Source organism: Chelmon rostratus, chromosome 23 (assembly GCF_017976325.1).
Source record: "Chelmon rostratus isolate fCheRos1 chromosome 23, fCheRos1.pri, whole genome shotgun sequence".
NCBI lineage: Eukaryota > Metazoa > Chordata > Actinopteri > Chaetodontiformes > Chaetodontidae > Chelmon > Chelmon rostratus.
The window spans coordinates 2,115,784-2,141,517 of record NC_055680.1 but is presented as its reverse complement, the minus strand read 5'-3'; the positions used below and the strand labels follow the sequence as shown (position 1 = coordinate 2,141,517).

At 42.9% G+C, this 25,734-nt stretch overlaps 2 protein-coding genes across 2 annotated transcripts in view; one reads left to right on the top strand and one right to left on the bottom strand.

Annotated features, from left to right (window-relative positions):
* Positions 1-17,051, bottom strand: part of focad (focadhesin) — a 39,687-nt gene extending 22,636 nt beyond the window's left edge. Inside the window, exons 1-11 of the mRNA XM_041965135.1 lie at positions 17,034-17,051; positions 12,545-12,616; positions 11,946-12,020; positions 11,619-11,773; positions 9,942-10,040; positions 4,150-4,251; positions 3,599-3,824; positions 2,588-2,797; positions 2,374-2,461; positions 593-786; positions 20-280 (exon numbers count right to left, since the gene is read on the bottom strand). Coding sequence (XP_041821069.1) covers positions 20-280; positions 593-786; positions 2,374-2,461; positions 2,588-2,797; positions 3,599-3,824; positions 4,150-4,251; positions 9,942-10,040; positions 11,619-11,773; positions 11,946-12,020; positions 12,545-12,601 — 1,467 coding nt within the window. The 5' untranslated portion in view covers positions 12,602-12,616; positions 17,034-17,051. The remainder of the gene's footprint in view (positions 1-19; positions 281-592; positions 787-2,373; positions 2,462-2,587; positions 2,798-3,598; positions 3,825-4,149; positions 4,252-9,941; positions 10,041-11,618; positions 11,774-11,945; positions 12,021-12,544; positions 12,617-17,033) is intronic.
* Positions 17,052-19,501: 2,450 nt separating this feature from the next.
* The window catches only part of mllt3 (MLLT3 super elongation complex subunit), a 47,837-nt gene continuing 41,604 nt past the window's right edge, over positions 19,502-25,734 (top strand). The window contains exons 1-2 of the mRNA XM_041965242.1: positions 19,502-19,605; positions 20,481-20,661. Of these exons, the coding sequence (XP_041821176.1) occupies positions 19,594-19,605; positions 20,481-20,661 (193 nt within the window). The 5' untranslated portion in view covers positions 19,502-19,593. The remainder of the gene's footprint in view (positions 19,606-20,480; positions 20,662-25,734) is intronic.

Below are 25,734 nucleotides of genomic sequence, written 5' to 3'. Positions count from 1 at the left end.
TGCCTTGTGGATTATCTACCTGGCAGGGGTCGGCTGCAGCGATGGCCTGGCACGCATCCAGAGACAGCTGGCAGACGTCTTCCTCACCCGTGATGATGAGATGGGTCACAATGAGGGTGAGGGAGCAGAGCTGTTGCTGGCTTGACGACAGGGCCGAGCTGACGGACAGCAGCCAATCGGATGCCGCTGCTGGATCATCCGCCAGTGTACGCAGTATGGACAGAGCCACGCTGAGCTCGTTGTACCAGGAACTGAGAGCAAGTGCCAATGGTGGACCAGACTGATTAGAGGGATGAAGAAATTAAATCAGCAAATGTTTATCTGTTTAATGCAAAAAGCAATGATATATAGAAGGACCGTCAACACAGGAATACTATATTTGTATCAGCTCTAAGCTAAGAGCTTCAGCAAGAGTTCCAGCCTTTTAAAACTTCTTCTTACTGTGTGTTGGTTGGTGAATGTGGCTAAAAGTGATCTTAATAAATGTTTGCTGGTGAAGGCCAACACTGATACTGCCAAAATCTTTTCATTTGAACACATCCAGATGCGTTTGTTCTGACAGGAAAGATGTGAGAAGCAGCCTCAGCGTTACCTGTCGGGGTTTGTCGGCCCGCCTGCTGATGCCGCGGAGCAGGCTGTGGGCTAAGTCCTGGTTGAGGCTGTGAGTCCGCCGGTCAGCCAGCGGCTCGGTGAGGCCCGAGCAGGACAGGAGCTGCAGCACAGGAAGAACCAGGACTGGACTCAGCCAGGGCACCAGCCCAGCCTGCTCAGGGACTAAACTCAGCGCTGTGAGAGGTAAACAGGACAGGGGTTTGTCAGAGCGTCTTCACTGAAAACAGATGCTGCTGCTGGAAACAAGACTGAGAGCAGAGCTTGTGAACCAGAAAATCTAAACAATGAGCTGAGAGAGGCTCCACAGAGCTGAGAGGAACTGCAGAGTTGTAGATAATTCTCTGTGGGTTTGTCACTATGAATGACTCCTTTCACGTTCCATAGTCATTTGAGACACAGTGAATATAGAAATATCGATTAGTGCTTGGTTTAGTATCTATTATTTCAGTTTGAAGCCATACAGGAGGACAGAGGGCTTTGACTATTCACCAAATGGATCCTCCTTTTCAGACAAAAAAAAAACAACAACAACCACATCAGCAAAAACTGTCCGTTTCTTAAATTCTTTTGAGGGTTATTCATGGTGTGTGTCAGGTCTGTTCAGTTTTTTGGACTTGAAAAAACACAAATGAAAAATAGATCTTTTTCCTCTGGGCTCTGACGGCTTGCTAATGGTGTGTGAAATGTCATTTTTCATGTAGATCTGCTGTATTAAAACATGCATGTGGAGCAGCCATAATAACAGTGATGCAGTATAATAAGCTATAATGAGTTTCATATCATGCACATGACTGATATTCATTACAAAAGCAATTATAGATGAAACACTGTAAATGAGACGAGTTGTGGGTGTTGATTTTTTTAAAGACGATACTTTGAAAAGATGAGAGTCTTTGGCCCTGGCTTTGTTTCCTTGAATCATTTCAGTTGGAGCTCAGGACTAGCCAGCTGAGAGCTTATCAGTGTCTGCACCAACTATATTTTAACCACTGACCCACGCTACAGGTCTGACCCTGATCTTACAGTGGATTGTCTCTGTGGGTTACCCAGCACTGATGCACTGGATGCTGGACAAAAACTTCACAAAGCCTCCATATCATACTGCCATTCACCGCTACCGCACAGATCACTTCATGGAAAAAGTCATATTTAGAGAATGAATTAGTAAGAAAACGTCATAACATTACAATAAAAAGATGCAAATATGGGACAGTCCTTGTATTAAAAACAGAGAAAGAGGGAACTTCTGCTATATTTCAAAAACTAAATGTCATTTATTCTGAATCGCACTTTTTGGCTCAGCTGTTCCACCACTGATTCAAAACAGGTCCCATCACAGACTCACACACCACGAGATTGGTTTCACTTCATGTTCAGATCTTTAAATCTACGGTTATAAAGAGCTGATTAGTGAAACCTGTATCTTCATCTTAACCACATCCACCACATCAACAGGCAGCTCTCACCTGTTTACTACCACCAGACTATTAAAACGCCTCATAATACTACTTTATTTTGAATTTATTCTAAGAAAAGTGCCACTTTTTTCTTCAACTATTTTGATTATATTTTTGAACTCTCACACGGTACAGAACAGTAGCTTCTGATTCTTTGTTGTGCCGTAGTGAAGAAGCCATCACTGATGATTCCCAGTCGCCCAGATTATGGGATATTTGGTAAATATAACTCGTAACAGTGTGTCCAGGATTGGTTGTCTCATCCTGAGCTGACCAATAGACATGTATTTAAGAAGGTATTTACCCAGAGTGAGCAGGCCCGTCTGCTGAGCTGGAGGGGCCTCGAGCAGCAGCAGGGCCACGCCCATCAACAGCTCGTCCAATGGGAGCTCCTACAAATAACAATAAAGGTTGGACACAGCAGAAATGTTGTCGAAACAAATAATGCGTGTGATAAAGGAGACTGAAAATCTGAATGGATCAAAAATGTTACTGGATGATGAACTCTGCTGTCTCACCTGCTGGCAGGCAGGCAGGAGCTGCTGTAATAAGCCGAGAAGAGGTCGACAGTCCCCGTTCAACTTGAGGCAGCGCTGGCAGGCGCACAGGAGCTGAAGGAGCAGCCCGACTCTCTCAGTCCTCCAGCGCTCCTCGGGGGCCGCGATGAGACCCTGGAGCAGAGCGTCCACGAATCCACAGAGCTCCAGCACTGCCTCCACACTGTCCACCTGGCACCACAGAGGACAACACCAACACTTCCAAAGGCTACCAAGAAGTACTGCCCATCGCGACATATCGTTGAAAGAGAAATTCAACCCAACAAGTTCATAGAAAAATGTCACCACTGTACACTGGGGTCTTTTTTTTATGCTGCCTCCAGGAGGAAATGTTTAAGGGGAGAACAGACGTTTCTTGATTAGCATAATTTGAGAGAAGCCATTAAACCAAATGATCTCATTGTAAACACAGCTGCATAGTAATTAAAGAATATCTGAATAACCTATGGTTGAAAGGTCCCTCAGCAGTAATTAGCTATGCTATGCTAACTACACTGGTTCCACTATTTTATTTTTTGTTGAACTGCATCATTGTTATATCCACTATGATTCAATATTGCAAAAAACAAAACAAAACAAAAAACACTAAATTAAATATTAAAATGGCTATGGGGTGAACACATTTTTTATAAACCCTGTAAAAATAAAATGTGAATTTAATCCAAACCGGGACAATGAAACCTGTGCTAAACAGTGGCCACTTTCCCAAGATTCTCCTGAGTCAGTTCTTTTAAGACATCATCATTGGGTGACCTGAGAGTGTTATCTGTCTATAATATGCTGAATGTTTTTTTTTTCTTTCAAAAATGTTTTAATTCAATACAGCGACCCCTGCGGGCAGAGATGTGCCATTGCAAGACACCATGTAATGATATGTTTAACGTTTGAGTTTTTGCACTGTATCTTCTATTACAATGACCAGTCATTGGCTTTGGTCTCTCATTGATTATTCCTCCATTTTCAGTGTGTCACCTGCATGTGTGGCACCAGCTGGCAGAGGCACTGCAGAAGGCTGGCGGACACTGGGCAGGTCTGTTCCTGGTCCTTCTTCTGGAGGACTGATCCAGCTCCTGGACGTATGGGCAGCAGCGCCCTGAGGAGACCGTGTCGCAGGAGGGCGTGCTGGGGTTGCCTCTGAGGTTCACAGTACAGGTACCGCAGGAAGGGGACCAGCATGGTGACGTAGGCTGGTTCATTTCTGTAGTACATATACACATAGTGTGCCAATGAGCTGCTGCACCTCTTTCACATAAGGTTGGCTAATATCAAAATTCAACACCACTCAAACAGGTGTGAAACAGAAACTTCCTCAGGCTGCAGCCGTGTAAAGAAAATCATCGTCGCTGTGCTGTGTGTGTACTGTATGTATGTCTGTATTTGTCAGTATTGCATAATAACAGCTGACGGTGGTGTGATGAGTTATTTGGCATGGGACACTCGTCACAGATGGCTTTAAAATTCATGCACTGACGGAGGGAATGATTGGATGGAGGGTTCAAGGCCTCTGATGCAGCCGTGCTAACCTGTCAGCAGCCTGCTGAATGAAGTCATCAATCTCCAGCAGCAGAGCTGGCCAGCAGTCCACCCGGTTCTCCAGGGCTGTGATGTACGGGTGAGGGCTGCTCCTGCAGAACAACAGGACAGAGCAAAGGCCACGTTCACATCACGAGTCCATATTCTGACTTTACTCTCATGCAGGAGATGCACAAGCAATTAGATTTGCTTGATGAAAAGTTAAGGCAGCAGCAAAACAATCATGATTAATCCCGTGGGGAACATCGATCTCAGACTTCATGGTCATCCAGTGTTGAGGCATTTCACTTAAGACCAAAAAAAACTCACGGCGGCGCAAAAGAATCCAGAATCATTTGGATACATTGTCTGGGAACGCTGAATATCCTCACCAAAGTTTAAAAAATCTTCATTAAAACCCCGCTGGGAAGACAACAACATTCAGTATTGATGATGTTTTTGAAATTGCATAACTTCAAATGATTTTTTAGAATATTCAAAGACAGGAACTCAAACTGCATAGAGTCACATCGATGGTTTTGAAAGTGAAATATTTCACTGCTATACACTCGAGCTTGGACTCCATGTTGGTTCATTCAAATTTCATTCAAATTGTTGTAAAACAGCAAATGTCACAATCAAGTTTTTTGGGCATTTAATATCTAATACTGTGAATCTCTATATACCCAGTCTGATCCGATTCTTCTTTTTATTTATATGTTGATTAAAAATGTATCTGACACATTGAAATAACAGGTAGATTACTAAATCTGACACACTTCTGGTTCAATATTATGAAGCTGATTGGCCTGAAGTATTGATGTGAATGATTACTCACTCTGCTGGAACTGCGTGGAACTGTTTCACTGTTTGTGAACTCCAGAAACTGTCCGAAAGCGATCCAGTAAAACACTCCGACGTCCCTGATATTCACATTCTATCTTCATGATGATCATGTTTGCTTGTCATTTGCAATACAATAGTCATTCAAAACCCAAGCTTTCTTGATGCCTAAGGTGTCTCGATTACACCATTGTCCCAAGCTTTCCCATCCTCCACCTGTCCTGTCCTCTCCATGTAAACAATAGACAGCCTCCATTACTCTTAAATTTGCACACCCATTAAGTCCAGACAAAACACTGAGGTCAAATCCAAGGTGAAGTCTCTGCGTATTGTTAAGATTCTAGCCCACAGACAGGCCAGAGGTTAACACAAAAGGGTTGGTGTTGGTGTGTGTGTCAGAGGGAGGGGGGACCTCCATCAGGTCCACTTAACCAGTGTGTTCCATCAATCATTACAACGTAAGTATAGGAAGGAAGTTCAGTGACGGAGCGTGTCTGTTCCTGTGACAGCCTGCAGCGTAGCGCAGACATGGACTACTCAGCAGCTCAACACCACCCTCCTACTACTCCTTCTTCCCATGGTGTAATCTATCTGACCATCTCTGTGCCCCCTCCTCAGGTTCCCCGCGGTCGTCTCCAAACCCTCCGCTTCAATACAGCTCCCATCCATCAGCCTCTCATAGCGCTCCCTACTTTTCAACTGCCGCACAAAGGAAGAGGCAGGAAGTCAAGGCAGGGACCTTCCTCCTTTTAGTTCAACCCCAAGTTCACAGCTGAATCAGAGTGCTGGATAAGAAATGGGCCAGGTAAGGTCTGTCTGCCGTGACGCCCAGCTTACCAGAGACATCTGCAGGTTACACCAACCTCTGAGCTGAAGTCTAGGTTTGGAGTACAGGTCTGATTTATTATCTGAAACCAGGCAAACTTCACTAAAAAATTAGCCCTCACAAATCTGGCAGCAGCCTTAAATCTTTAACAGATAACATATGACAGCTTCCTTACAAATGACCTATAGAACCACTCTTCCTCACTCAGCAGTTGGATGGTATCTGGCAGAAGTCCTCATCCTAAAGAGCAATGACATTCTAACTTTAGGGAAAACAAAAAACATTGGACTCGTTTCTGGGCTGACAAAGGCAGCAGAGAGACAATCTGTCTGATAAGTTTAGCCTTGGATTGCATGGGACTGATGAGCAGAACTGAAGCCAAGAAGCTTCAGTCCCTGAAGCTTAATATGTCGAAACTCTAAAGACTCGCGACAAGAACAAAAATGCTGACATGCTTTAAAATGTTCGGGTCCTTAACTTTTTAAGGACCAAGTTCAAGGGATCAAAAATGTGTGTTTGAATATCAGCGGATATGTTTTATTGTTATTGAATCTTGAAAACTATGAAATATCTTATTGACATCAGCCTCAAAAATCCAGCATTGCTCAGGCTGTAGTGATGTCTCTTTGTCTGGTCAGTGGTGATTGCTACTGCTGCTCATGATAACGACCCAGATTTACTGTAAACAAACCAAAACACATGTGGGAAGACATGGAAGGGGTTCCACTGAATGGCTTTAGGCTGAATACCTGTTGTGCCTTTGTAACACAGACACAGATTTCAATATAAATGTGTCGATTACGCTCGTACCTGAGCAGGCAGGCCAGACACATTGAGTATGTGGGAAAGCCTGCAGGGGACAGTCTGCGCTACTACAGCCAGACTAACAGCTCATGAGAAATAAGGTGGTGTGGCGGACTGAATCTTCCCCGATCCTGCTGGGGGCTGAAGTGGCTCAGAGTCTCGGTGGCAGATTGCACGGGGCAGCGGCGAGCAGACGGTCAACAATGGGCACCAGTATGCATCCTCCATTAATCCCGCAGCATTTACAGTTACCCAGCAGTGCCAGACCCAGTGACCAATGGCGGGCCAGACTGCCAGGCCAACGGCGCCACCCTGCTGCCCTCAACACATTCATCTTCCCACCAGGGAGGTTCAGGCTGCCAGACAGAAGCAGACAGCAGAGACAGCGATGAAGACAGAATGAGAAAGGGAAGGACAATGGGAAGGAGGAGAAGACTGTAAGAGAGAGAGAAAGGAGGGATAGAGATGTGGAGATAGAGAGGTTAAGAGGGAGCGAGGGGAAAAAAAAGGAGGTAAGGGTGTCAGAGGTGGAGAGAGAAACATGGAGTGCAGGAGGCAGGAAGGGAAACATGAAGGAAAAGAAAAAAGACAAAGCAGCACAGTCTTTTTATCACCCGCTGTAACTGATTAAGGAGGCCCCAGGATCTTGGCAGAGGTGCAGACCTAAGACTGGAGGAGGAGGAGGAGGAGGAGGAGGGGGCTCCATCCAGGCTCCAGCAGGAGCACAGCATTACACTATATCTGCCTGGGGGTGTTCAACCAGCTGGACTGACCTGCACGACAGAGAAGGAGCCCTGCTCTGCATAGTAACTGTATCATCTGCAATATCAAATCAGGACTGTTCTCTAAACAAAAGCTTCCAATATAATGTCTGTTTTCATTCAGTGGAGAGATAAGAACACGGTCTCAGCGTTTCAGTTAAAGCATCGTTCTGTTGTATCGCAGTTTGGTAAGTTTGACCTTCATTTCCATTCGTTAAAATATTGATCAAAGTAACTGCCGACTTTATAACATGGCGAAATTGCTAAAAAGTTCTGGAGGTCTAGAAACACGAGCGGTCAGACAATCAGAGAGAGTGTAAAGAAGCCAAAAGTTTATCCAGATGATGGAAATCAAAGTGAAAATGAGTGGATCAGAAATGTCTATAACATTTCCCTCAACTGTCTTTAATAGAACAGATGTTACTAATAACACTAAATATGACTTTGTTCTATTCAAGAGTCCCAGTGAGCCACGACAGTGTGACAGTGAGCCAGCGTGGACAATCCCAGCAGGCCGCTGCACCAGCTACACGTGAGTCCTCTCTTAATTCAGGGTGCAAAGTCCAGACTAAACGATGCATTGAAACAAGTTAGTTTGACACTAAAGCTGTTTCGATGTTTGGTCACACCAGAGAGACGGAAGGTTCATCTTAACCGCTCCAAAATGAAGAAAGCTGAAAATGACGTTTTCACTTCCTGTGAAAAGCATTATTACTTATTACATAATGCAGTGTTTGTCACGTTGCTATAACTTAACTTTGCTATGCAAAAGCAAAGAGGCTAATGGCTAAAAATAGCTAACGTTAATTACCAAACAACAACAAAAAAGGTACATAAACTAGGACAAAGCACTATGATGAGGGGATAACTTTACGAACTTTATACAGCTGATGCAAAAACAGTGACATCAAGTGGTGAAACTGTGAACTACAGCACAGGGAAATGTCGTCGTAAACACAAGTACCCTATTATTAGGCAGATGAAACATTATGATAAACACACTGGCAAACTGTTTTATTAATAGTAGTTGGTTAGAAAGTTATCTAATTCAATATATTTACTTACCAACACTATAAATTTAGTGTCGAATGTCAAATTTAGTCAAGCTACCAGCTTTGCTAGCACTATGACATTGAGCAATGCTATGTTGACGTTAGTTTGTGTACTGTGACAGAAGCAGGTTAGGTATTATCACAGAGAACACACTGAAGAAACCTCACTGATCAGCCTGCTTACACTACTTCTAGACCAACAACAGCCAGGTACATTCATTGCTTTGGTCCGTTTGGTTGGGTCTTCGCCAGCTTCCAAGTAAATTATAGTGTGGATCGTTTGTGCAGAGCCGACCAACCACAGGACTGTGTGATTGTACATATGTGTCAACGATTCCGGCTAAATGTGAAATATAGTCACAATCTCCCCGTCTGCTCCTGAACTATGGTGCTGACTGATGGCCAGAAGTGTTTTTACAAAACATTATGCTGTCACAGCGAAGCTGACCTTTGCCCTTTCGGATATAAATTGTCATCACTTCACCATTTTATGCTATGTGGACATTGTGTTATAATTACTGTATGAATTCTTATGAGGTATGACCGAAAATATGTTTGTGTGGTCACACCAACCTTCGACCAATCACCACCACCAAAATCTAATCAGCTCATCCTTGAATCCAAGCGAATGTTTGTGCCAAATTTGAAGAAATTCCATCAAGGCATTCCTGACACAACACGAAAACATAATGCCTCTCCAACAACATGTTCCTGACCAATCAGGTGCTCTCTCCAGAGCGCAGTCAGGTAACCATGGCGAAGAGGAGGAGGAGGGATGCTGAGGTTGCTGCTGTCAGGTGGGACAAAGAACGAGAGGAAAAGTCTGCTGAGCTGTGGAAACAGTACTCCTGCCTGTTTGACGTTTCCTCGAGGAAGAACCATGACCGAGTCAAAAAAGACAGATGCTGGTGAGAAATAGTGGAGGCACAGGTGAGTCACTGGCTGTGCTGTCATAACATTAACCTCTGTCCTACCTGTGGGAATGTACTTGTCATTACTAATTCCAGATCTAACATTAAAGCAGCCTGTTTGATGCAGTCAACACAGCCAATCCTGCTCCTCAACTATGGAAATAAAAACGACTATATGTGAAACTAGTTGTACCTGTTTTAATAGTTATCCAGATGCGACCCAGTAGATGTAGAAATAATGACAGAATGGGCTGAAGTTTACACCTTCTCCTGCTTTTAATGTCATCGAGCATCCACAGCCGTTTTTTCTTTCTTTTCTGGGTACCTTTCAAAGACCGCCAGCACCACACACAACACTTCTGTCGCCATGATTGACATTTGCTTCACCCGCCTCCCCGATCACGTCTGAACTCTTACGTGATCGTGAAATAAGACGTGCTGTGATTGGTTGGGGTCACGCGTGCAGTCTTGCCGGTCACCCGACCACGACACGGCAAGAGTTTACGGCGCCGTGATCGTCAGATCTGACGCAGTGACCCTCGTCAAAGACAAAAAAATCCTGTCGTCCGATCCTGGCATAAGACTGTGTACATGATGGAGACTGACCTGATGGAGTAAGGACAGCTGAAGAGCGTCTCTCTGTCTCTCTGGTCTGCCTGCATCTGCAGCAGCCGTCCAATGACCTTTATCAGCCCCTGGGAGTTTCTGTTCACAGTTCAAGGCAAAAGCAGAACACAGAGAACGTCAAGAAACACTCACACAATGACAGAGGGAGACTGCACTCCTCATGTTTTTTAAAGAAAGGAACAGCTAACCTTGTGGGGAAATGAGCTTATTTGCTTTCTTTCTGCTCAAATACGCACCAACAGCACTAAAAGCTCCCAGACTGCTGATGCATCCCATTTGTTTAGCTTGTACACACACAGAAATGTAAAAATGAAATTGTTTGAGGGGGAGTTGTGTGGTGGAACTGTTTCCTATCTTGCCTCTAAAGTGAAAAAAGAAATCCGCCGAGGTGCAGCTCAGCATTGGACAGAAAGCCAAGAAGTTTTGAATTATTCCTTTAAACTCTCAAACAACGTGAGAATGTTTCACTTCGTGGTCCAGCAGGAGAGTCCTTCAGAAAAAATAACAGGCTGATTGATTTGTTGGTACAGCCACTGATTAAAAACTGAAGACGTGCAGGAGATGTGCTTGAAATCTCAAGGAGCTGGTGTGCTTCCCTTAATCTAATTTAGTTTTTTTCCTGTCAAACTATTGTTCCAAGGGTAAGAATTAACTTTCACGCTCAGTTCTTACATTTCTTCTCGTCAGTATTGTATTTCAGATACTGTGCAGCTGTGGCTGTACTGTGTTTTTTCTTTAAAGGGGCAAAAAATTGAGCTAAAATATACTAATAAAGGCTGAATCAAAAAGTCCGGGACAATTCTCTGCGGATTCATCATACAAGCGACTCCTTTCACATCCACATCGTCACGTGATCTGCTGTTTACAGAAAAATATTGGCAAGTATTTTTTTTGTTCCACCAACCATTTGCCAAAAGGTCAATTAAAACGCTGCCTCGACGTTTTCCACATGAGGTGAGTCACATCACGTGGAGCAGAAAAGGTCGCGCTGCAGTTAGACTCGATCCTCCTGCTCTGATGGTCGGGACACGGGGAGAATTAATGGATCCAAGTCAGCAGAGGGGGCAAGGACGATGTGGCGTTATCACTGAGAGCTCACAGAGGTGCAGGGTCACATACAGCACATGCTCTACGGAAAGAACAAGGACGATTCCAGGCGTGTGCCACTTGAACTGGACTGAGTTCTTGTTTGTTGGAACACTTTGCTGTTAAATGCCGTTGATTGTAATCTCTTCTCTGTTGTGGTTGTATTTGTCTGACAGTTGTCACACAAACTAAATTACTGCATGCACCGTGTGGTGGTTTGGTGGTCATATCAACTTCATCAATCTTATTCTTTGCTGGTTAAACTCAAAAAATAGACATTTTGTGAAAGATTTTACTTCCAAAATCCATTTTAGTGAACCCATTGCACATTAAGGAAGTGATGACACACCCATGAAAATACCTCCTGAAAAACGTCTACTCCTGGATAACTTACTGCAGATATGAGCTCTCTATTTTGTGCAAAGCGAGGACATATTAGAATGTTCTGCAACAGCAATCATCTCTCCTTCAACCTTTGTAGATGTCCTTTAAAACACATAGTGCTCTATTGATGAGCCCAAGCACACTGAGTGCCGTCCCGGAGGCCAGGTGTGAGAGTCTTCGGCGTACCTGGCGGAGGGCAGGAGGTTGAGGACGCTGTTGAGGACGTAGTGCTGGTCCGCGTGGCCTTGCTCCACCAGCAGCACCACGGCATCACAGCACGCTGAGCGCACCAGGGCGCAGTCGCTGCAGCACTGCTGCCACAGAGCCTCCAACGCTGGACCCTGACACACAGCAACGACACACACAACTCAACATTTCCATCCATTCTGTTGTTACAGACCCAATGAAATGGGTCCAACACTTTAGAATGAAGTCATGGCCAGACATCGTGCAGAAAATAACATAATACTTAACATTTCAGAGCAAGAGCCTTTAGACCTACAGGTAACTCACCTGGATGGAGGACTGCCTGATTGGCCCATTAGGCCCTTTTTCCTTTAGCACAGCAGCAACCAGATTTCTTACCGTCTGGAAAACAAAAAGCAGGCCGACATGAACATTTCTGATCGAAGTTGAAGAAGAAGAGCAAAGAGCGGCACTGAAGCCTTTTCTCCACATGAAAAAAAAGGTTTCGCTCTTCTCACAACTGGCATTGGCGAGGGTTTCCCTCACGCGGCTCGTTGATCTGATTGGTTGAAGTAAGGCCGTGACAGACGGTGACGGACAGATGGTTCATCCAATCAGTCCGTAAGGAATTTTCAGAATCAACAGTTTCCACGGACGCCTTCCCAGGCCAGCTTCACGCTAATTGCTAATGCAAATGAATGTTGTATTGATGGCGACCCAGAAATGGTGATCAATACAGGTGAGTCCTCCTCCTCCTGCACACTCCACCCAGGCTCAACCTAACCCTCCTTGTGGAATTAGTACAGCTCCTACTAGCGACTACATTGAGTTATGAGGCAGCGATTTGACACGACAGAAGTCACAAGAGCAGAAATGGGAACAAGGAAAAAACTTTGCTTCGCATCACCCGTGGGTCAGCAGCTTACCTGGGCTTGTATGACGGGGCTGGGGAAGTCAAATCTTATCTTCAAACTCTCCGTCATATCTGCCGGTCATGCCTGAGAGCAGAGGGAAACTACAGTAAGTTCACAAAATGACAGTAAACAGTGTTCGCGTGATCATTTCTGGTCTTTCACTTCAGAGAACCCAAAGATTTGTCAGACAACACTACAAAAAGGGAACTTTTCCAGAGAGGGAACCCGGTGCTGCTCTTCTATTTAACTCAAGAATATCACATGTCGGTGGTGTTGAAGTCTGCCTTTGAAACGAAAGCTCAGTGACGCAGCCACCTGTTGCTTCGTGGTACTAATGGAGCGAGCATTCAGGGAGAAGCACTGCTTGGAGGTATTCAGAGGCTGACCCTTTGAAAGCCGATCCCTGCCACGCGTTATCAAATTATTGGCCTGCAGCACTGACATAACTTTGCGTTTAAATTATTCACAAGTTAGCAGTACACCACCCCACTCACCCGCTCACAGGTTGCTAAGCAGACGAGTGGCCCATCTCAGGTTGTCTCATTAGGCCTGACAATATGGCATCCAGGTGCTGACTGCCAGCTGTCTGAGGCTGTACACCACAGCTGCTGTGCTACGAGTGAAGGCTTGACTGCTCTAGGTTTAAAGAACGGGACTGGGTATAGAATTCATACATTTTTGGGACTGAAACATGTTGCTCAGATTGGAATATGGTTTACTTATTTAATCAGATTTAAACATTTCCTAGCCTAGCTTAGCACTGAAACTACAAGCTGCAGTTTACACATTTGTGTTTGTGCACACGTCAAACCAACAAGATCCAGCATGCAAACCAGGGAGCTGTGGAGGTGTAGCTGGGTGTGTTTCTGGACTGTACCACGTCAGCTGCTTCCCCCTGATTGCAGTCTGTATGCTGAGTGAAGCTAAGCTAATCACCTACAACTCACCCTCATGCGCGGATAAGTGAGATAGAAACAAAAAGGGGAGCCTGCTCAACAAAAACACTGATCCAAAGAAGCACCAGTGGCCAAAAATTCAACAGGTTACGTTTAATCAAGAGCTGCACTGAAGTTGTTTATCAAGGAAAAATACCCGACAATTACGGCTTCCAACTTCTCCAATGTGAGGGTTTTTTTTCCCCATCTGTTCTATGTCATCGTAAATTGAATATTGTTGGGTTATGGGCAGTTGGCTGGGCAATAAGACAGTTGAGGACAGTATCTTGGGCTCAGAGGCCTTTTTAAAAAAAAAAAAAAATTCTATATGAACACTATATAAGGTAACAATTCATCTATTCATCAATAAAAAATAACTAATAATTAACAAAGAGAAAGGAACAAAAAGGACTGACATCATCGGCCAGCCATTGTCTGAAAAAATATTAAACATCAATAAATTCAGAATTCAAGAAAAAAAACCCACCCCCCAACATTTTCCTGTTAATCAATATTTGTAAACCAATATATTGGTTTAACATTACTACAGACACAGGGAATATGAGCCTTGTGTAGCCCCTGCCACCCCCTCCCCAAACACAGACACCCAACCCAACCCCCATGCTGTTATCTAACTGATAAGCCAGCCTACTTTGCTGCACTGTTCACCACCTTCCTCCTGCGCGCTCTGCACCAGCTCCCACTGCCACTCAGCTTCATGGCCACATAAACAGGTAAGTGAACAGCACCTGCTGCTCCACAGCTACACTCCAAACTGACACTGAGCTTTGTCAAGAGCGTATTTATTGATGCTTGTAGACATTGTGGCTGTTAATCAGCAAATATACATATATGTCACTACTGGTACAGCTGGCATACCTTTGCTTAATGCTCTATAGAATGAGGTTGAGGAGTTTGACGAGTATGTGGGAGGTAGAAGTTTATTTTTCAATGAAACTAATAAGAAGTACTCAGTCATTAGTTGTCATGAGTGATACCTGGCAGTTAGAGGCAACTTGTCTTTCTCTAATTTTAAAGAGAGTCACTGGTCAGCTAAAGCTAAAAAAAAAAGTTTGTACACAATGGTTCCAGTGGTTTCTACTGCATATTTACCTTACAGCAAACAATATAGGCTGGCCTGTACTGCTAGGTCTGCATTAGCAATAGAAGAGAGGACAATGCACGAACAGTGTTGAGCCAACAATGCTTTAGAAATGACACCGCTGTGGCTTTACTGTGTGACGCTCGCCGCTGCAAGCTGCACGTGCCGGACGGGCACACGGGACTTTGGATGGCCTTTCAGGTGGCACGACACGCACGCTCGTCCGCGGCCATGTGGGAAGGCCTGAAGCCACCGCAGCACAGACTGCAGCCAGCTGGCTGTATTGGCCTCAACTGGTTTTCATGAGACCGGTCGGTTAAGTGCTGGTTTTTATCACTTCATTAGATACATTACACTAGGGCTGGACAATAAATGTATATTACTGTTTTGTCATGAGACAATCAAAAGTAAGATCATAAGCGATTACAGTAATTATTAATCGCTGTCATGATTTATCAAGCAAAAATGTCAAAAATTCTCTGGTTCCAGCTTCTAAAACACAAAGATTTGTTGTTTTTCTCTATTTTATTTCAAGGTAAACTAATTATTTGGGGGTTTTGGACTGATTACTGGTCAAAACAAGCACTAACATGGGCTCTGACAAACTGTGATGGTCATTTTTCACTCTTTTTAACAATTCACACATATTGTGAAATAACAACTCGGCAACGCTAGCTGACATACTGAGATACTCAGAGAGCAATACAGCAGCAAATATATGCACCACAACATGCATGAATCTGTCAATTGTTCAGTAGGGTGAACACATAGCTGGCCAGCCCAAAGGATGAGGGGATGGAAGGATCCACCCAGGGCTGCAGACAAACGCAGTCCCGTCATCTTGGGGACCGTAGAGAATGTGTTCTGGACGCCGCTGAGACCATCGCTTAGCGGATGACAAACTGTCTTCTCACGCCGTTTCTATAGTTACCATCACATATTATTGCAGTTGATTCCTGCATCCATCCCTGCGTCCTGCATCTCTGACGCCTTCAAATCAGAAAGGACGCAGTAAACTCACTATGGACAGCAGACCTGCTTCCTGATAATGCTACACTGTGAACCACAGCTGGTTAGCTAGCGTGCAGCTTAGGGAACTAATAAAGCTAACAGAGGTAGCAGCTAATCAAGCTAAACACACAGCAGGGCTGGGAGTTTCTGTTCAGAAGAACATGAAGCGTTACACAGCGAACTGCTCTCTAATAGTACATCTTTATCACTTCCTCTACAATGTTTCTAAGATTAGAAATCCAGGAAGCCTCCTTCTATTTCCTAACAATTTACATCAGTCAGTTTACAGGCCACAGTCAGTAATAGGGACTCTGTTTCAGAGTAGTTTTTGCAGTTGAATTGTTCATATATAATTAGTTTAATCCTATAAGCATCACAAACAAAACTGACAACCTGACAAATTAAAGCTCCTGTGTGCAGCTTTTGACCACTAGAGGTGCTGTGGAGCAATGTTTTTAGGAGCAGGGTTGTTTTTTAAAATCTAATGCAAGCGCACAAGATGCACAGGGTTGAGCATGCAGGTGACCTGATACCATAAACTGTGCATAAGGACGATGTGAAGTATCTCGATCCCCCTGCTGTAGCTTGTGCTGTATAGGTCGTAAACCTGACAGCAATATCTGTTTAAGCTGTCGCTTTTCTCATCAATCTGTTACTTGATGGTATGAAAATGTATGTTAGTTTCAGTCCTGTTATTGTATATCACCTCTCATAGAATTTTACATGACAGGGTTGGTGGTTCAATCCCCAGCAGCTCCTGCCCACATGTCACACAGTTCCTGGGCAAGCACTGAACCCCAAACTGTTCCCAGTGGCTGCTGTTAGCTTATGTGCACTTTGTGGAAGCCTACAGACTAAAAATGTCACCATATTCAAGTGTTTCATCAACAGAATGATGCTGCTGTAGCCCAGGGTGGCGTATTTTGGCAGCAGGTTATTCTTGTCGTTGTTTTTCAAATCATGCCTTTTAGTAGAATATATTTGTGCCGAATGAAAGGATGTTTTCTGCTCTGTCGGACAATGTTGGTAGTAGCGTTCTGTGCAAGACAGAGCTGTGCTAATAAGTAAGTAAATTTTAAGTTGACTGATTTTCCAATAGGGTTCAACATAGCACGCTCTCTTAGCTAGTCGTAGTCCTCATCTACGTGTCGTGCATACCAAACCAGTCAAGTAAAAACTTTAGCGCAATCCTCTGATAGACAAAACGCTACAACATCCAGAGCAGCTTAGTAATGGTAAAAAATTAATACAACAAACAAGCTAGCAAACATGTTAGCTGAATTAATAGCTACAGTGGCGTTATCAACACAACAGCTAATGCTATTCAACAGGAAGTGCATTCGTAGTAATCAAGACAGTTGGAGTGTATTTCCCAATGCAACAAACTGGGGAACATATTGGACTCTCAGTTTAAATACCATAAAAGTTATACGAGTTGTTGCTCAAACTTTACCTCTCTCATTCACCCTCCTGAAGACGCGCATGTAACTACGGCGAGTGTCGAGGACCGAAAGTGATAAAAGCCGACCGACGGACTTTTCTGCATATCATGGTTGAGCGGTCAGTGTAACTATCAAGACGTCCATAAAAACTCACAAAGGAAGCTTTGAATAGCATAATTACATGTACATGTATATCCACCAGAAATGATGACTAAGTTTAACAGCAGGCTTAAATAATAGACTATAATGCTTTGCACCAGTGAGACATGGAGATGTCTGGAAGTCTATGACTGCCCACATTAAAATTAAGTCATATTTGGTTTGACCTTTACTTAATAAGGTTAGTCCCACTGAGAGTGAGATCTCATTTTCAAGGGAGACCTGAATGGGCTAGATATTACAAATAATACCGAATACTGGAGAGCAATGATACTCATTGGAATATAGTTAAAGTGGCAAGGTGTGATAATTACGCTTTATAATAATAATTAGTATTTGCCAATTTTGTCAGAAATTCTACATTTTCAAAACTATACTTCAAAAAACATGTTTTTTTCGTTTTTAATCTTATTTCAACATATTAAACGTTGTCTATATGCAAATGCAACAGGAAAAAAAGCTTCAAGTTGATTAAATACTTTTGGTTACAAGTCAGTAATGGCATGAAGACCTCAATACAATGCTAATATGCAAATTTCAGATTACATAGATTATGAGGGACGTTTTTGTCTCAAAACGTTGTGATCACATAATCATTGATTTATGTTGCTGTATACCTAAGCCTAACCTAATACATGCAAACAACAAAAATAAAATTGCCAGATTAGTAAACAATGGACAAAGGTAGCTAAGAGAGGATTCCTTTTTCACAGAATATTCTTATTATGAACCGTATATCCATAAAAATGACAGTATTTGCTTCAAAATGGCTTCTAAAAGTTGTCTCTCAGTTTGTTTATTGAAAGTCAGATGTGGACGACTTACTGTTGTCAAAATAACAATTTTAGTCATTTTAACCGTCCATGAATGTTGGCATTGACTGCTTTGACGGAATTGAACATCTCATGACTGTCAGGTTGTGACATGCTTCATTCGCCGGTTTTCCGCCGGGACGTTAAGGCAACACAATTACAGGACGGTTGCGACCACCTGATTGGAGGTCCGTATATCTGCTGTTCTGTTATTGGCTCTTTCCGTCTCGTGCTCTGTCTGCAGCCCCAGCGGGTACGGCGAGCTGCGCGTGCGCTTCAACCCTCAGCGTCGTTACTTAGAAGAATTGAGGAGGACACGTACCGGAAATATGAGATTTTAAGGTTAAAAATAAAAGAACTGAAAATAATAGGCAATTGTGTGTTATGGAGAAGTTTAACTGTTCTTCATTTCGCAGTACTTTGGTAGTAATTAAACTAAATTCAATATAAGAATGTACACATTTAGAATATTTTTCCTTAGTGTTGAGGTGATCCTGCAAAGTGAGAATTATTCTCCTAACTGTGCTATAATTCTAACTACGGCAGGTACACGTGGCAAATGAGTAGCACAAGCAAAACACATTTTGGCAGATTAAGAAATGATAAAGATAAAGAAATGCAAGAGCCATGAATGATCTATTGACTGATATGAGCAGTACAAAGAGCAGCTGCTATGTTACAGTTGCTTTGCACTGGTACAAGGTTTGTGTTTATCTCTCAGTGTCAGGAATAGGAATTGACAAAAATTTACTGTAATGATAGACAGTGTGAATTTACACCAAGCAAGGCCAGAAAAAAAACATTGTGTTGTTGCAAGTTTCAGCGCTTTGACATGACACAACTACGTCCCATGGAGTTCTTGATTCAACCATGCTGATAATTCAGTGTGGAGAACACAGATATTCTGCCAGAAAGTCGGCAGATTTCCATGAAGGCACACAACTGACTTCCATCTTTCTCACTTTGGTGCTGCATTATCACATTGCATACATGTTCATTTCAGTAGATTAAGACTCAATATATACCAATTTGAGCACTTTTTGGCCAACACTAAATAAATGAATAATTTCCCCACCAAAACTGTATTCCTTGCACAGTATTTTTGGCTTCATAGCGTAATGCAATTCTTAGTTAACTAAATAGGTTGCTAAATAAATAACTATGAAAATTAAAAAGTCAAAGAATTTTCAAAGAATTTAGAGACTTTATTTTGAATGAATGGTCAATCTTTTCCATGAAGAGGGGCTTGGAATCACTATATCTTAAAGAACAGAAACAGAAAGCAAAATGCAAATACCATGAAATTTTGTCACATATATTACTTAATACCCAAAATGGCATAAGCATTGCTTTAACAGTAGCCTGCAGCCTAGGACACTTCACTGAGAGGAGTCGCGCTGCAGGGGTTTTATTTTGAAAGTCTGCAGCGGACTCTCTTTAGGTAATTGCGGGGAATTGACAGCCGGCGAGCCTTTGAAAGTCTCGAGTCTGACTTCAGTCCAGGAGAGACCATGTCCGCCGTCATAGGCAAACTGTACTCCCCTCTACTCTCATTTAAAACTAATTCTCCATGAAATAACAGTAACGCGGGGCCTCAAGGATGGCCAACTCGGTGAGTATCCAGTTGGAGGATTTGTTTGCAGGTCGGGTCTACAGGAGTACATGTTTGGACAATTTGCTGTTTTGTGACACCGGAGGTGTCGGTGGTTTTTACTCCGTAACGAGGATTTTCAAGCCGTACAGCTAGCTACAGCCGATACGTGCCGCTATCTCCTGAATGAACAGTGCACTGCGAAAAGCAGCTAAAAACCTGGCAGTTATAATGTATCTTTTCTTATTGTCAAAAACGCTTTTGCTAATGCGCATATTAAGGCTATATCAGAATCGTTACAGTCCATCCTTCAATTCGGCATGATGCTACACGCGATACACGAAGTAACACGTAAATCGGTTAAAATTCCAACTTTGTGGAGGGGTTTCCTTATTACTTTCATTAACGTTGAATTATCTTTTGACGGACATGTAACGTTACCCAAAGGTAGAAAGCAAAGTGGGAGCAAATTTCAGTAGTGTAAAGTTACTGGAAATGTTTGCTGATGCGTGGTATTTATTGTCAATTTACCTAAAGACTTTAGCTGTTAGTCAAAAGTCGCAAATCAGGTTCTGCAGGTGTGAACATTTGCCGAAAAAGAATGTTCCTTAAATTAGCAGATTTTTGAACGGAGTTTTACATGACGGTGCTCGTGCAGGGAACAAGGGGACATAATGGACCGCTTTGTTTTTTTTAAAGAGTCAAAGCAGCATATCAAATCCAAAGAATGGTTTATTACAACGTGGCTGATCGGGTATGAGTATGAGCATCTTGGGGTAGAAATTATTTTCATAGTGTCAACACGTGTAATGGTCTGTTTAAAGGATTTTTTGATTGTTTTTGCTTTGAACTTTTCTGAAATTTTAGCAGTGACCCAGCATCATTTCATTTTACAGGGTGCTGTCCAGGTGAAACTAGAACTTGGTCATCGTGCCCAGGTCAGAAAGAAACCCACCGTGGAAGGCTTCACCCACGACTGGATGGTGTTTGTCCGAGGACCAGAGCACAGCAACATTCAGCACTTTGTGGAGAAAGTAGTTTTTCACCTGCACGAAAGCTTCCCTAAACCAAAAAGAGGTGAGAGACCTGTTTTTTTTTCTGCTGGATTTTGGCCCTTTGGTTCTTGCTTTCTGTGGCAAAGCAGATGGGTTTTCCTCTGTGATGCCCTTCAATCACATGAGCAGGGTTCAAGCCCTCCTACCATCCACAGTGCTCATGTGTGCTTGATCGAACCATCGAGCCCCTTTAGCTGACTCTGACCTCTGACATCTGGGGAGGGTGGCAGAAAAAGTGCATTTCTCCGTGTTTGTAAATGTCTCAATCTACTTAAAATGAATGCATGTAGTGGAGAAAATGCAGTGGTTTTTGGTCCTGTGAGCAGAAACGGCATGTCCTGTAAGGTGTAGGTAATGTACAGTGGCAAATGAAGCACGTTGTATGTGTGTCCTTTCTCTGTAATTCTCAGAAGACAGAATGGAAAGGCTGCAAATAATGACATAAAATGCCTTTTTTATAGTGTCTTGATGTCTGTTGGGAGCCTTTCAGTGTTTCTTCTAAATGTCACTCCATGCAGATGTGTTGTTTTGAAATCCTGCCAAACAGAATCATCCCTGATGTTGCTTTTGGAAATGAAACAGACAAACCGTCTATGTCAGAGCTGCGAGGCGGTGACAGGTAGAACTTGTCTTGCTTGCAGCTCTGCAGGCACTCGCCTCCTAACAAACCAGTGAGCCTAGGTCGTCTTTGAAGTCGATGCTAGACTGATAATTGCTATTCATCGTGAACATAGTCTCCCCACCACAAATGGATGTGTATATATACACTGCACGTGCACACATGCTATAAGATACCTGTCCTCTGTGCAACAACAGCAGTCTTATAGGTTCATTGCATGTCAAACTGTGCAAGATTATAAACTCAGCCGATTGTTTTGTCCATAAAGTGTCAGATAATAGTGAAAAAGCCCATTATAGCTTCCCAGAGCCTAATGTGTTTTGTTTGGCCAACAGCCTGAAAGCTATCACTGTCCAGTTTACAGTCACATACGACAAAGAACAGCATCAAATCCTGATATTTGAGAAGCTGGAACCAGCAAAGATTTATATATGCTTGAAGAATTATCACAAGAATTGATTGATTGTCAAAATGGCTGCAGATAAATTTTCTTTTAATCAACTAAATGAATAAATATATTTGCGTGTTTGTGTGTGTGTGTGCCTGCATGTGTATGTTTGTGTGAGAGAGAGTGTGAGTGTATATGCAAGGAGAGGTTCGGCGTCTCAATGCACATGTCCGTGGCTCTGTTAGTGTATTCTTTTCTAATCTCATGCTGTAATCTGATTGGTTGCTCGTACTAGCAGTCATGTTGTGTGAATTGGGTCCCGCGTGTCTGACACTGTCAGACTTTTGATGTAGGCCATCTCTCGTCGCCAACACTCTAACTTGGCCTGCAATGGTTGTGTCCCAGAGTGCGGTGCAGTGTTGATTGCCCTAGTTGTTCCTCATGTGAATACACAACATTTGATTTATTGGAGCAGATTCTCATGGGTGTTTGCTTTTCATCTTTCGGATGTAAGTCAACAATTAATATGTATCGTAGATAGTATCTGAGTCCGTGGTGACCTGCAGTCAGTTTGATGCTTCCACACTGGGCACAGCTGCATGCAGGTTGTCTGGAGCGCCTGCAGTCAAACGTGATTTTTAATTATGATACGATAGCTGCTGATTCCTTTTCTGTCACTTTAACTTATCAATTAATCAACTCATCGTTTTAGCTCTAAATGTGTCCCTGAGTTTCTTCTGCCATCCAAGAAGTTCCCTGCTGCAGAAGAGTCTTTAGTTTGCCTTCAAGTGAGACTGCTGACAATACTTTTATAGCCCAATAAAAATACTGCTTAGTGTCTCCTTTTTATGACACGATTCCCTTTTCCTTTTTTTCTGCATGTCGTGAACCTTGCATCATCCCTTCTAAGTGTTTAAGTTACGTAGCTGTACAGGATGTGTCAGTACTGGTTTTTAATAGTAAACCCTTTTGTATTAGTGGCTTCTGTTAGATATTATCAATCAATAGCTTGATTGCTCCACATAGACCTAGGATGATTAGTCGATAAACTTGAACAATGAACACTGATTTGTAAGTCTGAGGAGACTCCAAGCAGCTTGAAGCCCAAAAATTGTTTCCTTGTTCACCAGTTCTGAAATACTTTTCAATTATGACTTTACAAACTGCGCCCTTTGTCAGAAGAAAAACAGGCTTGTGTGAGTCTTTACGATCTACAGGAAACTGAAATACATCAAAGCGACACTTGAATCATTGCAATCATCTTTTGTTTTGTGACAACTTTTTGGTTTTTAGAGTTGTATTATTTTGTAAAATGGAAATTGGGGTTGAATAGCCTCTGCGTTTGAAAGCAGCCTCCGCCGTGCTTGCTCTGCTGTAGGCAACACAAGCCAGCTGCTTGTCTTTGCTATGTATGGTGATATGTGATCAGACTGGACTCACTTTGGAAGAGATCAAATAATGGATGACGGTGACGACGATGATGAAGTTGGCCATAAAAAATGTCTGTAATAATATATTAATTAAAAAGAAATGTTCACTTTACCTACCAAGACAATGAACCTCATCAACTTCTTTGTTATGCATGAATGAGTTTCTTCTGAATGAGCAGAAGTTTCACTCCTCAAACTGTTTCTGGGATCCAGGAAGCTTAGAACTCAGGAACCTATTTAGGGGCTCAGAAAGCTTCTAGGAGCTCAGGAACCTTTTTTAGGAACCCAGGAACAGTGTCAGGAAGCGTACCTGCGTTTGTGCACAGTGATGCTCTGCTCTGAATTTAGTTAATTTTGATAAATAACCAGCTCAGAAAATGATGGACTTCAAAGCTGTCAAAAGTTCTGAAAAAAAAGATGTAGTCGGAGACGGGCTCCGCTGTGTTCATTTCCCCCATTGCCTCCAAGCTGTCTATAAATCAGATTCCTATCTGCTGATATGGAACCCGCAAAGCTTACGTTTCTTTTAAAAGGCCTTTGATTACAAGTTACCAAATGAGATTTGGATTCTGCACACCGCGTCCTTCTCCCTGTACTTCCTGTGCTCCAGCCCAGTTTTTCTGAATGTGAGACGCGGTTCGAAGACGAAGGCCCAAAGCCGAGCAGGCCAACACTTACCTACAGCAAGTCTCACACGATGACACATGCCATGAGATCTTTTTTTATGAAGTGCTTCCTGATCTGGTGGGTCTTAAAATGCTCCTCAGTGTCTTCAGTGTCAACAACATGATGTCAGCATTATGTGTAGCCATTGCCCCCCCTGCTCCCTGAATATCGGCATCACCAGTGGCCAGTGAAATACCCATATCAGTCCACCGCATGGATTTTGGAACTTGTCTGTATATTGCACATCTGTCAATCTGAGGTCAACATCTCTGCATATAAAGAATAAACTGTGATACATTCCAGTTATTTTGAGATGAAGTGTGGTCAGTTACTGTTTTTCCATAGCATCTTGCTGTCTAGCTGCCCCGTGTACTTCCGCTGCTTTCAGAGATTTCCTGTGCTTTTTAACCACCTCCAGAGGGTTCTCGCTCTGCTAAACACATGCAAATAAACAAGAGACGTGTCAAATATGTCTGTAAAAATTCTGGAAAAAAATGAAAAGCAGCAAAAATAGGAGGATGGTAATTCATTGGCAGAGATTTAGAACCACCTGTCCAGGTTAAATTGTAGGTCTAGTGCCATTTTGGATGTCACTGTGAATTGGAATAGATACTGATGCTTCATATGAATTAGAGCTAAAACATGAGTGGATTGAAAGAAAATACTCAAATATTCTCTGCCTTCAACTTCAACTACTCAAATTAATGGATGTGTTTCTTTCCTTTGTCAGACCCTAAACATTTATTGGTATTCAAAATAATGATGAGATGCAGCTAGGAGTGGCCAATATGGCCAAAATCTTCTATCACAGTATATATCATGGTATGGTAATTATTATGTAAATTAAATGAAGAAGTGGTTTAGAATATCCTCCTCGTACCACACTTCATCACATTTGATTATTTTCTTTTTTTATTTGGAGCTTCCATACAAACAAAAACAGCTGCCTGCGACTGTGTCAAACAAGCTCTCACCTACTGGAAACCCTCTGTTTGGGATCGGCCTGGTGCCTGGGTAGAGCGTGCAGGAGCAGCAGGAGGAGGAGGAGGCCTCATCCCTAATATGATACCAATGCTACATGTATTGGTAATGTTGACGAAAGAGTGGAAAACAACATGCAGGCAAATAGAAAAGTAGGAAGCAGCTGCACTCTGTGATGTCATCAACAGGGCAGCAGTGCGGACGCTGTGACCGACGGTGTGCCGTCTCTACCGGTGGACACATTTCTACCATTGCACTGTATACACCATCACACCGCCCATCCCTAGTTACAACCCTACTGTGAATACAGCTGGCTGCAAAGGCTGTTTTGGTAATGTCAGTCTCATACTTAATTTTCATAAGGGTGTAATTTGTTAACATTACATTAGCTTGCTCAAATTATCTAGTCAGTTCCCATCCAAATTGACTTTAGGTAGCTTGTTGCATATTTGTTATGATCTGTTAAACCTAACTTTTCTTTTTCTTTTCACTAGTGGGTCTAAAAAGACGAAAAAACAAACTTTTCACCCAGTCTGCAGTGTTCTGGCCAGGCTTGTGTCTAACTGTGAGCACTGTCTCACTAAGTGGTCCAGCAAGGCCACAGCTGGCTGCACACATGCACAAAGTTTTTGGGGTCAACACCAAGGATACCCGCGTTCTTCTCTTCTTTTTTTTCTCTTTCTAGTCACAGCGTTTTAGCTTGTTTTGCAGCTGCTCAAACCGATACTGTCCTCACCTCAGACGAAAGCTTTTTACACGCCTCGCGTGGTGACTTTGCCATCCACTCTAAAATATAATAGGAGGTATTTAAACAAGTCGTAAGCACCAAGTAAACCTGTCAGCTGGAATTGAGTGCTGACATTTTAGTCTGTGTGCTCTGTTTGGAGTTTACACATAACATTTTACTTATTTTTTTAAGCTTGTATGGGCAATAGGGATTCAGTGTGTGTGCAGTGTTTGGAAAGTAGCTATTATTGGTTTCATACTGTGTAGCCTTGGAAACCTGATATT